General features: G+C 43.4%; 1 protein-coding gene across 4 annotated transcripts in view; it reads left to right on the top strand.

Moving 5' to 3' along the window:
* Positions 1-16,739, top strand: part of PDE1C (phosphodiesterase 1C) — a 296,093-nt gene that overhangs the window by 94,540 nt on the left and 184,814 nt on the right. For 3 of the 4 annotated variants that reach the window (XM_064506539.1, XM_064506537.1, XM_064506538.1), the window contains exons 1-2: positions 7,837-7,993; positions 8,443-8,545. The exons of the other annotated variant lie outside the window; for it this stretch is intronic. In XM_064506539.1, the coding sequence (XP_064362609.1) occupies positions 8,445-8,545 (101 nt within the window). In that variant the 5' untranslated portion in view covers positions 7,837-7,993; positions 8,443-8,444. Of the gene's footprint in view, positions 1-7,836; positions 7,994-8,442; positions 8,546-16,739 lie in introns of those variants that run through there. 4 annotated transcript variants of the gene reach the window in all.

The raw sequence follows: 16,739 nt of genomic DNA, 5'->3' as shown, positions 1-16,739 counted from the left end.
TATTCTCTGTTGCCTCCTTCCTAAACTGTCACATATAGTAATATAGGTGTTAAGGCTGGTGCTAAGGGGGTCTTCAAAAGAAAACAGACTCTAAAAATGCCCTTCAGGAGTGACACTGCTTTTGTCAAAGTTGCAGTGCTCTGAGTGAGTGCAATAGGGATTTTTATGGAGCTTTTGCAATGACATGGTTTAAGTAATAACTTAAAGTGTCACCAGCATGGAAACGTTCTTGTTTTGGTAAGCTTCCCGAGCTGAAGAAGGTTCTGCAGGCTTCCTTAAATCTGTCTTCACAAAAACTGAGTAGCCCTGGATCCAAAAGGACAGACTACAAAACAGGTATGCACTTGTCTTAATGGAAATTTTAGTCAATTGTGCTTGACAGAAAATCTCTTGCCAGTCACTAGGGCTGGGTGAAGCTTTTAATCAAAACTATCTGTCAGCTCAACTCACTTGTCCAAAGAGAAGTTTAAATGAACAGCACCTTTTCCACTAATTCCATCAGTGGTGTTTTTTCATGCTGATGATTTTACTGACACTTTTGTAATATTTTTTATTTCCTTACTTAAAATGCTCAAATTTGCCTTCCCCTAAAACTCCTGGTTGAAACTCTTCATAATATCTCCAGTCCTGGTGGCAGTCCAAGGTCGACACATTGTTGGGATGCAGGATGTGCAGCAGTAGTCTTCATATATTCATCTAGTCTGCTGTTTTTCAAACTTTTTGAAAGCGCAGTGTTCCCTGGGTCAGCAGCATCTGCGTTCCTTCCGGACAGAAGAAGCAAATACTATCTGTAATTACTAGGTGCAGCAGAAACCCTAATTCCCCAGCCCTGAGGGAACGGGGTGATTGCTTGTAATTAAAGGCAGTTAGCAGTCCCTGAGTTTGCTGTTCCTTGGCTAGCTTTACCACTTGCAGCCTTGCATTTCAGCCCTCACTTACGCTTGGTATTATCGGCTGCACAACTATGGCTCCAATCAGCTACCGTCAAACTCTAAAAACTAATCTTAGGCAGGAAAAAAAAAAAGATTAAATTTCACTTGCAACCTGGAGCTTGAGAAGTACTTGATCTAGTTTAATAGAACTAGAATTTGGAATCGCAATAAAGATCTGAAACCTGATCTGAAACCAATGCATCTAATTTATATATATAGTGTAGCTCTAGATGCTAACAGATTTGTTGCTTGTTCACATTGGTGTAATACATGTTTGAATTATGAGTCTTTAGAGTAGATTCATCAGACTTAGGACCAATAACATCCTTGAATAAATGGGGCACAAGCACCTACACTTTGATAACAGTTTCTTGCTCTCGAAAACTCTTAATGTTTAGGTGAATTTTAATGCTTTTGCAGCAACCAGAAGCTGATCAGGTACAAGTAATTCTGTTCACTGACACCAATTTTGTAGTGAAATATGACAAAGTTAATCATGCTAGTCAATGAATTGCCTGATTTATGTGCTTTCTGTGTCTCCGGATTTTTTATTAACTCTTCATGCACTTAACACAGTACTTCTCTCTCTCATAGTTCATAGTCTTCTGAAGTTATGTTTTGTTCAACAGTAGTGTAAATCTGAATTTTTAATGAAATAAATACAAATCATCTGCATAAATATTTCCTGATGACTCTCATATTTAAATGTGAAACTTACATAGAATAAATTTAAATCAGCGATACAATTAATCCCCTCTTCCTTCTTCTAAGCCCCTCCCAAAACACAATATTGTTGTTCCTAATGGAAATCAATAAAGGAACTTTTTTCTGTTAGGATAAAGACTGAGCAAAATCTGCCCAGCTTATTTTGACATTTCTGCTAATTGTGCAAATGCCAATGTTTTACAAACTGTTTGAATATAGTATAAGCATAATATTTTGGAATATGGCACTGGCAGACTCATCACAGTGTTTGCCATAACTGAAGTTCAGAGATCCAGACTCAAACATGCAATAATGAAAACAAAGAAAAATACCTTTCCTCAATTTTGGTTGAAGGCATTAGTGTTAAGAGAATAAAATACATTCTAGATTATTTATGCATGGACAGACATATGAATGTATTGTAGTCATACTAATTATAGGTCTTGTTATAACACCTAGAGGCTTTCATTGTGTCAAATCAGATTAATTGATGGGAGAAAATGTGTGTTCACACTGGCAATATGTAGGAAGAGCAATAGACAAAATTTCCACATACTTCATTCAGTGTAGTTGAACTGTTTTTGCTGTAGTCCAGCTAAGAATTCAGAAATCTTTGTGTTCGAAATTATTGTTATTATGTGTTCACTAAAGTGCTGTGTCCATCAGACAGAATGCCGTCTCGGAAGCGTTTTTGCACACATTTCCGTGAGCCTTTTGTACGTTATTGTTTTATCTGGTTAGGTCTGATAAAGCCTTTAAAGAAGACTGAATTTTCATCCTCTTTTTCTATTCTTTGTTAAAAGACAGACAGACAAAAGAAAGAAATTCTAGGTGCCTTTAAGAAAAGTTATCGTTGGGGAGTTTAATCAGAGGACAAACCACAGTTTGCAGTAGTGTGATGTCTCAGAGATGAAGCTGAGAGTTCTGTTTCAGACTGGTTATTTTATGTGAAATATCTGTACCTTCCCGTTCCCGGTGAGTAACACCACCTTGAAAAAGGCAGATCTACTCGTGCACAGCCAGGTATTCCGCCCATCTTCTTGTGATGCTTTCCCTCCCTGAGGCGCCTATACTCCTCAGCTGCCTTCTTAACACCTCTTTTCCGTGGGTCAGCAGCATCCCCTTATATCAGCATTCCTACAGAATAGTGCACTTAATAAGGAAGGAAAAGTACCCGTAATTAAGAGCCTTCCTGCACAGTGCTCAATCAAGAGGCATTTAGCATGAATGTGAGTACAGTCCTGAGCTGAGGAAAAAGGGGCAAAGAAGTGAAGCCCCCATTTGCCCAAATCTATGCACCCTGATAAATGAGGAGGCAGGCAGTGGAGGAGGCACGGCAGCTGCTTGGGAAGAAGTCCTCCTTGCCTGGAGCTGGTGCCACGTCACTGAGCAGCAGGGAGAAATCCAGACTTGCCTTTGGGTTAGATCTTGTTTGAAGGCAGCAGTGACTTTCTAAATCCCTTTTGCATCTCTAGAGGGACAGTGTGGGGAGGTGCTTGGTACAGCACAGCGGGCTCTGCCTGCTCCCAGCATGGTCTTTGCCCGCTGGAGGCTGGGCCACAGCCGCATTCGACGGGCACATGGGGTTTTGCTCACCTGAGCTCTCATATGCTTTAAAGATGTGGTTAATGCACCAGGATTATTGCTGCATCTGTCAAATGACAGTCATGATAGTCGAGCACTTTAAAGAAAGCGAAGCAGATGGTGTAATTTCTGCCTTCCGTAGCTGAATTTACTGTTTATCTGGGACTCCTTGTCTTTATGCAGCAACTCGAGTGAGACAGCTGAAGTAGCTCTAGTTTCTCAGCCGATAAACTTCATCCTTTCGGAAGCTACTCTTGCTTACCACACGGTGAGCCCTCAGTTTCATGATAAGGCAAGCTAGGTGATATGTATTCATGGCTGATACTTAAGGGACAAATTCAGAATATTGTAGAGCCACAGCCATTGTTCTGGTGCTTGCTATCTTGCTTACACGCATCAAAAAATCAGATTGACTGGCCAGCAACTTTCTTAAGCAAGCAAGGAAATCCCAAACTTAAGCTCAGGCACAATGATATTAATATCTTGCATTTGTATTTTGCCCTGTGTTGCTCCCCCTCTATCTTAAAATCAAATGGGCAGAAAGAAAGACATTGTATTTTGCAACTATTTTACTCACCACAGAAATGCAGTCACGTGTGTAACACGATAGCTGTTCAGCCAAGGGCAGCAGCGTAACAGGAAATAGTACAAGAAGTGAAGAATAATATTATATTCCAGAGACAGGAGGAATTTAAGTAGGCGATATGCTCCAAGCTAATACAGGCATCGCCACTCGTCTGGGAAAACTGCTATGGGTGCTTGCGCTATGAGCAGAAGTCAGAGTCACAGTTCATATCATTCAAAAGAGGTTCCTAAAGCAAACACTGGGCCAGGCTGCCCCCAGTAACACGAGAGGAAAGTGAACTTTTGGGGGAATCGCTCATTCTCTTACTCCCCATAACATGACTCTTTTTCCTGGATGTGTCTCATCTTGACCCGTTTCGTTGCTGATTATATTTGAAGATCTCGCTAAACTGCAGGCAACTGAAAAATGGTTAGCAATCAGAAAACACCCCTTTACGGGTGTAAGTCTTTGAGAATTATTCCTAAGAAAGTTTATAAGCTGCGAGGTGCTGGTGGCTGATAGAATTTAGCACCCAGCAAGGGGAAGAATGACATTCATGAAACGACCGGCTTTCTGAAAATCAGCTTCAAGCATTTCAGAGACCCTGCCTGGATCGCAGTTTTGTACGCGTGTGGCTCAATGCTGTCACACAGATTAGACTGCCTTCTCAAGGTCACAGGAGACTGGACTGTGCGAAGGGCTAAGTGTTGGTGGCATAATAGCAATAGAGCAAGCGCAGGTAGGGTGTCCTTCTGCAGCCCCGGCTTCCAGGAATTCCTTGCTGCTTATAATTAGTCATAGGAGTTTCTGTTATCACGGAAAAAAATTACTGCTCAGGTGGTAGGTATTTTATTTTGTTAAAGAATGGAAGGAAACTTTATTTTTAGGAAACCCCAAATGACTTTCTTTTTCCTAGGCTTCTTCAGGACAGAGCAAACCAAATGGAGACGTAATGGAAACTAAAGGGGAGAGACTTTCTTGCTAATAGTGTTGTTTATTTTTGTCACCAGCGTGGGGCTGCTGTGGGGGATCTCATTAGGGACCCCCCCCCCCAAATGCCCAAATTGTGCCACAGCACTAAATGCAACCGGGCAGGAAGCTACCTTGTGTCGTCAGTGGCTCTTCCTTCAGGCCATCCCTGCCTGTGTGGAGCAGATAAACTCCTGTCTTTGTCTCAGCTTCCTTCAGCCAAGTGCCACAACTGCAGAAGTGTTTGCCTTTGGCAGGAGTAGTGTCCTCAGACGCATTCCTAATTCCTCTGTGCCTGGTTTTACACTTCCCATTTGCTTCCACAGGCGACAGCACTGGTGCCACTTGTGCCAGTGCTCCTTCCTCCCCTGACTCACATCTTGCATATCACCTGGTTTCCTGCAAACCCCGAAATTCCTGTCTCTGCCTTTCATTCCTATTAACTTCGTTGCTGTCATGTCGTATCAGCTCAGTCCTTAATTCGCTCAACATTGGAGCAATGGTATTTTTCTCTGCATTCTCCTCATTTGGTCCCTGGCTCAACTTCCAGCTTTTATTTGTTTTTACTATTAGCTATTGGAGTGCACAATCTTTGTATTTGGTAGCTTATAATCTTAAAGACTCTTGGAGGTCAAAATACAATGAAGCAAAATGCCACACACCATTCCAGCAACTGAGGCTAAAGGCTGGGGGAATATCTAAGTTCCCGTGTCCCCTTTTTAATAGGATCCATTCAGTATTTGTTTAGTTATCCAAAACTGTGGTGATATCCTAGCCTGTCACAGAATCTCCTCTTTCTCTGTTTTTTTTCTCTCCACCTTGTTTTCTTTATCTTTTCCCTGTATGTCTGTTTCCTTAGCTATGACACTTGTTCATAATTTTATGACCTTTTTGAAGTCTGTAATAAGTTTCCTCTCATTCTTAGTCTCATCCCTCTCCATTTGTTTTTAGATATCAGCTGAAAATACGATTTTTTTGCTTTCTTTCATACCCACTTTTTCTTTTTCCCTTTGTCATTATGTATCTATTCTTTTTGACACTATCAGGTGTTTTAAAGGTGCAGTTTGCATGGTAAATAGTCACATGGTGAAGGTGAAAAGTACCTGTGTTCTGCAAATCTCAGCTGGCCTATTATTGCTGAGGAAAATACCCAGCCACTGTCCATATAGATAACATACAGGTAAGCCACAGACATACAGCTTACACCACCATCTGCTTGTTATTATGAATTTTACTTCTAAACTGAAGCTGATATGCTTACAGTTTAAATGGAAAACGTTATTTGAAAGTTGTATGGATTGCAGCAGTTGGATGCATTGGTATTACACCTCCATTCAAATGAAGATTTCTTGTAGTAAATGAAACTTGATGGAAAATGGTGCTGACCGAAGCTGAACTGGGAAAGCACAATTCTGTGGATTTGGCAATAGAATTTAAACATGTATATAGCAAACAGGTGTATAGAAATCTCAGCATCAGTGTGTTGACTAGGATGCTAAAACTTAAAAATGGTTTCCTTGAATGGGATATGTTGCAGTTTGGAAGATCAGGTGCAAAGTGGATCCAACATCAAATGTGTATAGTATGCTTATGGGCAGGATACTGCAGGACTAAGACAAGCAATGCATTGGCACTGTAATCAGCAGAACGCACTGTCCTTTCCATACGTGGTTCGTAACGCTGTGCTACTTCTCAGGTGGAGACACTGAGATAAGGGGTAGAGAAATGATTACTTGTCACCTATCAAACATGTGGCAGAGCTCCTGGGTCTTGCTGATGAGTCAATAAGACTGGGTCATCTTACTGATAAGACCACAAATGCTGCAAAGTTGGTAAAAACTCTAATAATGTAAACTTTAATTCAGTATAGGCTGTTCTTTTCCCTTCAATATGTTAGAACCTGATATGGAGCCAGGTGTGTGCATGTGCATGCCTAATTTTACTAGAATTAAAATGAACCTTGGTATTTTTTTCTACTTTCAAAGAAAAGTTTAAAAATGTGTGGGTTTGCCTCAAAACATTTTTTTTTTTTTACTGGCAAAAACCTCCTTTCGCATTAATGGATGCAAGGCTTCTGTTTCCCTGAGTCTGAAAAGCACGCTTGAATATGCAGAAGCAAGAGAGTGAATCAGTAAATTGTGGCACAAAATCGGCCACACGGCTTCAGAGCCTGAGCCCAGTTACTCACCCTGTTGCACAGAACTGCTCCCAAAGCAGAAAGCCCACTGCTTTTGTATAGCTACCTGCATCTGCCTTTTTTCTTTCCTCCCATGACATAGCTGAACCTCTGCGCAGGCAGGACAGCTTGTCGTTGCTTTGCCTACCCGGATTTTGAAGCAGCCAATGGAAGGGGCTACATGGCTAAGAACTGGTTTAAGTCCTCTGAGCGGGGGCTTCCTGGATTAGGCTCATTAACGTGATCGTCACACTGCTGCAGGCTGCTCGGGGCCTGCGGACTTGTACAAGTGTAACGGCAAGCCGTGATCAGCCAGCACGTTTTCACGGGCGCCTGGCCGGCAAATCCCCCGCTGTGGGCTCAGTTTCTCAAGAGGGCACGAGGCAACTTTTGCAATAGGTGACCAAATGCGTTAAGGCTAGGACAGAGCTTCAACGGCTCTTTTCCCTCGGCTTCGGTGTCTTTCGCTGAAAATCCCAAACCCACAGCCTGAACTTGAGCCAGGAATCCCCCGCCCTGGTCCCGCCCGGCCCAGAGGGACCCGGCAGGTGCACAGGGAGATGCTGCGTGTGCTGGCGGTCCGGGTCAGGAATAATGTGTTGTCTTTCAGTGTGCTGCCTGTGGTTCCTGCTGAAAGGCGCTGATATATCCGTTATTAACACAGTGCCGGGCTTGGTCTCCCTTCGGTGTGAGGACTGCCCCGTTCTGTTTTGGCGGGGGGGGCTTTAGACAACAGCACTTTACTGACGGACTCGTTTTAAAGTGAGTAGCGCCCAGTTCGGAGTTTCCAGCCCGGGACGAGCGCAGCGAGGCAGCGAGGCGCTCCCTCTCCCTGACTTGCCCCCCGTCGCCCCCCCGGCGTTTTTCGGGGTGGCGCGGCGCGGCGCGGCGCTTCCCCGGCGGCAGCGCTGCTCCAATGGGCGGGCGGCTGGCGCGGCCGTGCCTGTGCGAGGCAGCGGGAGGCAGCGGGAGGCAGCGGGAGGCAGCCGCGGCGCCCGGGCTATGCTGACAGACGACTTTCCCCTCAGTTGTCAGGTTTCGAGCCTGTCAGCGGTGCTGCTGGTAAGTGCAAGGAAATGCCCCGGCCGGGATGGGGGAGGAGGGAAGGGGGGCGCAGCGGAGGGGCAGCCCGGAGCGGCTCCCTTCTCAGCGAGGGATTTTCCTCCTCGCCTCCCTCCGTGAAGACCTTCGGGCCAGCATCACGATCGTACTCTTGCCTTGTCGCAAACAAACAACAAAAAAAAGCGGGCGGCGGGTTGCAACCCGGAGACGAGCCGCTAATCCCCGGCGGCGGCAGCCCGAGGCTGGGCGCGCACCGCCGCGCCTGCCCGCCGCGCGCACCTGCGGGGGCTCCGCGCGGGGCGGGGGCCGGGGCCGGGGCCGCGGCCGCGGCCGCGGGGGGGCCCGGCCGCGCGGGCAGCGCTGGCGGCGCGGCGGGCAGCGTCCGTCCGTCCGTCCGTCTGTCCGTCCGTCCGTGCTCTCGCGACGGTAACCGGAGCGCTCACCTGCAGCTATGGAGTCCCCCACGAAGGAAATCGAAGAATTTGAGAGCAACTCGCTCAAATACCTGCAGCCGGAGCAGATAGAGAAAATCTGGCTTCGTCTCCGAGGCTTGTAAGTAACACTTTCTTTCGTATCCTTCTCCTGTTTCCTCCCATTGTCAAAATTACTGCAGTACTTCGTTTTTCCCTTTCTTGCTCGTACTTAAAATCACCCGGGAGTTTCCACACTTGCTTTCCATTAATACAGCGACTTAATTCTAGCAAAATATCCATTGGCTTCCTGAAATTAAACCGCCTGTTACGCTGAACTAATGCTTTCTAGTGGGAGTGTAGAAATGTCATTAATGAGGCATTGTAAGATATAAGCAGTTACTGAAATGTTAATTACTTTAGTTGCTCTATTGGAAAAGTTTTGTTAGAGCCTGAGTTGTACTTAATTGGATCCTCTGTTTTCAATAATCTCGCTGTTAGATGCAACATACAGAAGGGACCTGTCTTTACTGTAAGTGTGCACCATTTCTGGCACCATTATAGTTAATAAGAACAAAACAGGCAGAGAAAGTACAATTGGAAAACATTCCTAGCAGTGCTCATAATGGCAGCAAATCCATATTCCACAGATCAGATTGTATTTATTAATTTATACATCTATTTTAAGTCCGACATGCCATGAAAGGATGAGCTGCTGCCTCCGGAGTGGGAAAAAAAGTACCTGTGCTCAAAGGAGGGCTGGGAGCTGCAGAAAAGTAAAAGTTTATAGACTGTAGAAGTTGTGTAGTTTATTTAGAGTCAATATATGGTGTCTTTTGTAGAGTCTCAGCATGCAAAAAACCTGTCAACAAGCAATAAGATGCGATGTTGGCTGCAGAGCATTTATTTGCCCCTCAGTTTTTGGGCAAGCCAAAGAAGAGCGTTACCATATGAAGCTGCATCCCTCTCTGTGTTCAGAACTGTTTTCTTACCCCCTCCCCCCTTCAGCCTCACATGTTAGAGTTACTAAAATTTCAGCCCTCAAGGAGGAGGGGGCAAGGAAGGGAGCAAGGAGGTTAGGAGACAGCAGAACCAAGAAAACTTGGGAGTAGGCTGATAACTAAAAACAAATGGGTCCGAGTTAAACTTGAGTTGCTCTTTGAGCATTATTTTGTGTGAGCGGTGATGGCGTATTTTGTAAAGTGTATCCAGTTCTTCTGCAGGACTCCAAGCATTCTAAAAGGCATGCATGAATATGTATTTCTTTCAAGGCGTCACTCCAGGAAGCCTGTTTTGTGAAGGAACTTAATCAAACTGGATGACAGTTGTCTTGTAAGCCTTCCAAACAGAGCAGCTACACAAAACAAACGCTCTTATTTTCAAGTCTGTGCCATGCTGTAGTAATAGGAGTCCTTGAATTTCTGTCTAATAGGGAGTACAGCAGCGTGCTGATTCAGATTACACCTGAAGTTCACGGATAATTCTTCAACAGCACTGTAGTTCAGTATCTCTCCTGTTGCTAGTTCAAGGCAGTGACTGCATGTTGTAGGTCAAACTCCGGTCTGTTTTACCTTTGGAAATCTGCAGAAACTGTCAGACTTACTCTAGATATGCAGTAACCAAACCTCAGACTGTTTTTCAGTACAGCCCTCTGTGTTGGCGTTGTGTGTAACAAACGCATACTTTTTCCTTCTGAGTTTCAACATTTCTTTGCCCGAAGAAGAGATCGATTTTTCTGTAGAATTCTTAATCACGAGATGAAAACTGAAATGTGTTCTGCTCTAATTAAAGACTGTAGAAGATTTTCCATTTCCAATCACATATAGGCTTTTAGTTTGCTGCAGCGCACACGCACAAATTGGTTACAAATTGAGATTTGGCATCAGGTTTCATGTTTTTTCTTGTCTGTTTTATGCATGTCTATATGTGTAAGAAAAATGTGTATATATGCACAGACATTTAAACATCTTTTAAATAAGGTGCTATTCAAATACTACTTGAGAAGATGTCTGTAGGAACCTCTGGGATGCCAACAGCCATATAACACAGGAATTAAGAGGGCACAACAGTGCTACCAGGACGGTGTTGAATAAATAGTGAGAGTAAGAAAGAATGTGCTGCTGATTGAAACTGCCTCAGGAATTTCAGGCTGGCAGCAGGTGGATACCCAATAAGTAATTTGAGCCTGACACCACTTCTTAAATGAGAAAGGTCGTGATGATACAGGCACTCAGGAGGCACTCAGCATTGGGTTTTATATCTCCTTGGTGGGACTTCACCTGCAGGGACACTGGTACTTCCCCCCCCCCTTCCCCTCTGCCCACTCCCTGGCCCCAGATGGTGTGTTTACTCACAGGGACTCAGGGGACAAACCAGAATCCTGTTTCATCACCTCTTGCAATATCTAGCTTTCCCAGGGGGTGGGGAGGGGGAGTCTTTTAATTTTCACCCTATCTCAGCCTGCTTGGCTTGAAGGCAATGGAAACCCAAAGGAGGCAAAGGGGAGGCTAAGCTGAGGCTTTTTATAGACTCCCATAATTTAGTATGTTTTCTGCTTTAACAAGTCTGGCAAAGGCTTTTCTGGAGTGCATCTGGTACAGTTCTATCCCACAGGATGATTTGCTTTTGGAGACTTGGGCGTAAGGTGTATATTTTCAAGGAATAGAGAGCTCATTTGGATGTTGTGCAAAGGGCAGGTTTTTGAGAGGCTGCAGCCAAGGTGTCTGTTGCAACATGACTCATAATGTTGCTGTAAGAGCTGGACAAGATACTGAATTTGCCTCTGGAGTAGTTTGGAAGGATTTCCTTCTCCTTTTCCTGATGTATCTGTCTAATGCACAGTTACGTGGTCAGAACAGCCTGGTTGCTTTGTAAGCATAGTGGTATAAGGCAATGGTCCGTAGGCCATATACAGATTCCTTTTGTTTTTGCTGCCTAAGAATGAGCTAAAACCCACATATATTAACATTACTGAAATATTTTTACTTGACATACACATATTCATGACTTAATGATTCTGTGCAGCAGTTTGTAAGAGAATCAAGTCAATGGACCCATGATGTTTTCTCAGGTTTAAGGGAGCGTGGTAAATTGCCTCACTGGGCAATAAGTCATCTGTGACAAAATATTTGGGTATTTCAAACCAGGGATCTATGAAATAAATGTCATCTTTTATATGTGGCCAGATATTAATTTAGATTTAATCACAGCTCAGAAAAGAATCTTTTAGTGTTTTATTATTAATAAACATTCAGGAAAGGTCTCTGGATAAGCTGTTTCCTGTGCAAAGGTACCACTAGAGCTATATGAAACTCACTGGAGAAAAATCTTGAAAGTTGAGAACTGAAAATCTTGCCCTTTCTTTGTACGTTGAGCCAGAATGTCAGTGAGGGATTTACTCCAGAGTTTTCCTTGCAGAAGCTCATTCAGAACTGCTGTCATGTACTGGACATGCAGCCATCGGGGTGCCGTCTCCCCTGGGAATAAATGCTGATTTGCCCTGCAACAGATCCCTCCCCCCAGAAATGGACCAATTTTTGAGTTTCATCATCATCATCATCATAAATGAATCAGACTGGAGCAGCTTTATATCTCTTCCTGAGTATCTCACGTATTGGTAGTAAGAATGGAGGATTCACCCACCTGAAAAGCCACATGCAAAAGGATGCAGGAGCATATTTAGAGGAGACGTTATGGTAGGATATTCTCTCCCTTTAGTTATTCATGTAGTAATACCTCTAATCTCCCTAGCCCCCCTGGGAATGACACAAAGCATGAGAAAGCAGAGGGCAAAATATGGAGGAATGGGCAGAAATGTTGTGGAGGAAGTGGAAAGTGTGCATGCTGTAAAGCCCAGGTGGTGTTAGGTCCTAAAACACATTAGGTCCTAGACATAGGCCTGCATAGAGACTCACTGTTGCTGTGACAGGGCAGCCTGCAGGGACTTATGACTCCTGCATGTGCTTTTCTGCATCAGCCTGACTGCTTCCGTGCTCAAACAGTAACAGAAAGCCCTAAATATGCCTCGCCTATGGGCTACCCCTCTCGGTTGACTGAGGGCTGCCTGCCTTCCAGGAGAGCCCCTGGGTGTACGTGGTACCTCTCCACCATCCTCTGCCCTTCCTCCTTTCAGCCCCCGCACTGTTCCCACACACACGTGCGCACTCACACACGCACACGCTCCTTGGCTGCTGACGGGCTGCCAACTGCCTCTGCACACAGCTGGTGTATACATGCACTCCTTCTGCTGAGCATGTTTTTAATTGAGGAGCAGATCTCTTCAGTTCCTTGGCTGCTGTTCGGGTGCGAGGATGTCCATTCGTTTCCTCATATGGGGCCTGCCTTTGAACAGTTGCCTGTTATTCCCAAGCAGCCTTCACCCATGAAGGCTGACAAGCTTAGCCTGCAAGAAACTGTGTTGCTTGAGGACGCACTGATAGATTGTTTATCGCTCTCAATAGCTACTTCTGACAGAAAAGGGATTCAAGTCTCTTGCTCTTAAGCAAGGGCCCTGCTTTGTCTTCCTTACTCTATGGATCCTGTCCAGAAGGCTGTCTTTTAATCAAACTCGCCTTATTCACAGAGTAGTTGTGGTTGGAAAGGACCTTTAGAGGTCATTTCGTCCTCCCCCTTTGCTCAAGTGGTGTCACTTAGAGCAGGCTGCCTAGGACCATGTCCAGATAGCTTTTGAATACCTCCAAGGATGGAGACTCCAGAACCTCTCTGGCAACCAAACAACCACTCTGGGCAACCAATTCAGCTGTTGACTTGAACGCTGTATACGCAGGAATTACTTAGGAATCCATTCTGCACTCTCTTTATGATAGGTGATAACTCACTCTATTAAACACAGGGCTTTCTGCCATATGAAACTTATCAGTGAAGATTAGACTGGCCCATTACAGAGCACTGGCAGAGGCAGAGCTTGGAGAGCAGGTTTTGAAACATGATTGTATGACTGCTTTTTAATCTGGCAATTTCTTTAGGGAAGTATGAGCAGTGGTGGCTATGTCGGGGTATTTAGTTTTAGCACTTAGACTGCTCACTGAAAGACTGTGCGCTCCTATCTGTTAATTAGGTCTCTTGAAATCCAGGAAGTGGCTTCAGTTACCTCCTGATTTCTCAAGCATAGTAAAAACACTGAAGTCCTTTTCAACGCTAGGATTAAGTGTCCAGTTTCTGATGGCATTTAAGAATGCAAAGACATGTATCCAAAGGGCTCCACTAGTTTCAACAGAGCTCTGCTAGTTTATGGCAGCTGAATACCCACCATGGAGTTATTTTCTGTCTGATTTTCTTGGCTGTTCTTGTGCAGAAAAATAAAACCTTGATTTCCAGCTAATACAGCATTACCAACACCGCTAGCATCTGCTGGTGCCTCTGCAATACTTTAATCATTGCAGAAGGATAGGAGAGAAAATGGACTTTAACCTTCTTCCCAATAGCTGGATTATAATGTTAAATTGCTAAATTCATCTTAAATCCCTGCATTCTCAGTGTAGCACTTTCTCATGCTCCCAAAGATGAAATTACAAATAGCAGCCATCTCTGAACTATGACTCAAATGGGATGCATGACTTTGACCTCATTTTTCAGATCCTCCTGCTCGAACCTGTCGATGTAGAGTTGGCCTAAGAAATCAGAAGGAGAAAGAAAATAGAAACACATGTAAATCAATGTCTTTGAAACCTCATGGTTTTGCTGAAGAGTCAGGAATGGTATTTCAGCACCTAGAGTATTTCCTCGACTTCCTCTGCAAAGCACTATGAATCCTATCAACACTGAAGAGGTCCAAATGCAAATGTTTGTGTAAAATCCAATTTTGTTCTGCTTGAAATAAATGGTGAAGCAGCAACTGATTTCAATGGGAAAACATGGAGCCTTAGTGACTGAAGACAATTTAGCAAGTGTTAAAGTGCCACCACTCACTTATCTGTTTTCCTGCCTTATCTGTGTGTGCTCTATAGTATTTTTAGGTTTTCTTATTTGAAAAATGTCACATACAGAACAGCTGGTTCTCCCAGTGACAGTATCCTATCTGCTTCATTTTCATTTATGTAGCCATCGTAAACAGGAAAACAGAGAGCTCCCTTTAATCCAGAAGCGTTCTCTACACAGTGGGCTTTGTCCCTAAATATTTTAGCTGGCAGCAGATAGTAGAGGTTAAAAAAGCCCCTCAGAAAGCACCACTTTGTTAGGAAAGTTGTAAATTAGTCAGTTTTCAAGTGGAAAATATGAATATGCTAATTCCTTTCCGGAGGTGAGAGAGGCACTCCTGCTGTCTTTGGTCTTGGTTTCAGTCTTCCTGAACCTCCTGAGAGTCTAGGTTTAAACTAAAGCCCTGTTCACCCTGGAAGCAGACCTGAGCTAGCTTCAACCATATTTAAAAACAGCTGTTGCTACCCTGTTTCTAGGTTGGCTTCCCTAATGAGTGTAGACAGGGATCATTTGTCTGAGAATCATGTCAGGAAACTGCTCTGTAGGCCTCTTATTTTGTATTTCACTTGTCCTGTGTACCTCAAATTGCCACTGAAGGTAGAGTTGGGTACATACAGGGAATGGAAGATAGAGATGTGATTCCTTGGAGAATACTAAGGTTAGAAAATGGGTGCTATGTATGTGTTGGAGATGGCAGTGATCCAGCATGATCCTATAAATTCCTAGTCTGGGTAAGCTAGTCTGTGAGTATGAGCAACTGAACTAGTTTTAAGGTTTGCCAGGGTCTGGCTGATCTGAAAAATGTTTCTCCCTGTAAAGTGAAGGGCTGAATTTGACCATTTAACTAGCCCATAACAGCTTGCTTCATATGGTCGGCGATACAGTTTTTGAAGGAGCAATGGGAACAGGAGAGTTGCTGCCAATTGCTAATCTTGTGACTGAAAAATGGACAGAGTAGGAAATATATTTTAATAAATAGGAGCACAGCAACTTCAGAAGAAGTTAATTAAAAAGTAAGGTGTCTGGAGCTGTAGTAATTCAGTAAACTGTGATATATTTTGCCTCAGTCCTTTATTCGGTTTGTTCCATCCAGTGACTTTTATTTGAATCTTAAATCAATAAATGAGTCCTGTAGGTAACAAAAGAGAGAAGACTTCATGTTTAATACTAAAATGTTGACTAAGAAATAATATACACTCTCTAGTTTTTACCATAATCATAAAAAAAGCTTTTATTTTTCTGGAAGTAGTACAAATGAATCATACCTACAGCCTAAAAAGCAATTATTTATTTCAGCAGTTATAAAAAGATGACCATGGTCTGTAGTAGAAGAAAGGGGCTCCCTTTTTAATATTAAATTCAGTGCTTTTCAAATATCAATGCTATAAAGCTTGCAATCCTGTGTAGAAAACAAGGATATGAAAAAAGTTATTTTGGGGAATATGAATTTAAACCTTGGCTCAAAGGGAAAATAAGAGTCTCTTTCTGGAATTCTCTTTTAAAAATGTCTCAGTAGGATAGGAGTTCGTACATAAAAGAAGTAAAAACCGATGGAAGACAGCACTAAAAAATCCTGTGTATGCGTGTGTTTTAAAGGCTGTGAGGCCAGCTCATCTAATCTACCAGTTTTTGGTGGATTCAAGCACTATATTAAACCCAACTCAGCTCTTGAAAGGATTTTTATTTACGGTGTTTCTCTTTCTTCCTGAATTGCATATGAGATATTCCCGTTCCATTCTTCCTTGTCTTGCTCCATCAAAACCTCACTTCAGTCCCTGCAACATACTAGAAACCTTCTGACTCTGATCTCCGCTGGTAGATGAGGAAAGACTGAGGTTCATGTATTAGGGCTGACCTATTAAAACACTATAGCTGTTGTGAAACATACCTTTACAGATGTGAATTGCTCTCAAAACACTGGGGTTTTGGGTAAATCAGAGGTTTTCTAGACGGGCTTGTTTGGATTCATAAGGCTGTTTTTGATCTCATGAGCTGTGCTGTAAATAGGAGGAAGAATGACACCATTGATACCAATGCATTTGCATGGGTGGAATTAGAATCCAGTTCATGGTCTTTGGAGCATTTGTTTTTGTTTTCTTTGAAAAGTTATGTTTTCAAAGTAATTGATGGCTTGAGAAAAGTTGTTTACTCCCTGACAGTGCAAAATTTTTCCCAGCAGTGTTAAGCCCAACTTTGTGCTTAACTCCAAATTATAGCTGAGCAATAGTCTTTCCTCCAGCAGACTCAGTATTGCTCCAGGCCTCAACCAAAATCTGTCTGCAGTTTTCTTGAATATTTGAAAAGTGGATCCATTTTGAAGGTGTGATTAAAGAAAAACTAACAAAATCAAAATTTTGCAATAGATTAAGGTAGCAGCTCAGACTCTGCTGAAACTGTTT

Source organism: Dromaius novaehollandiae, chromosome 2, assembly GCF_036370855.1.
Source record: "Dromaius novaehollandiae isolate bDroNov1 chromosome 2, bDroNov1.hap1, whole genome shotgun sequence".
Taxonomy (NCBI): Eukaryota; Metazoa; Chordata; class Aves; order Casuariiformes; family Dromaiidae; genus Dromaius; species Dromaius novaehollandiae.
Note: the sequence above shows the minus strand (reverse complement) of the source record. Positions and strands in the feature narration are given on the sequence as shown.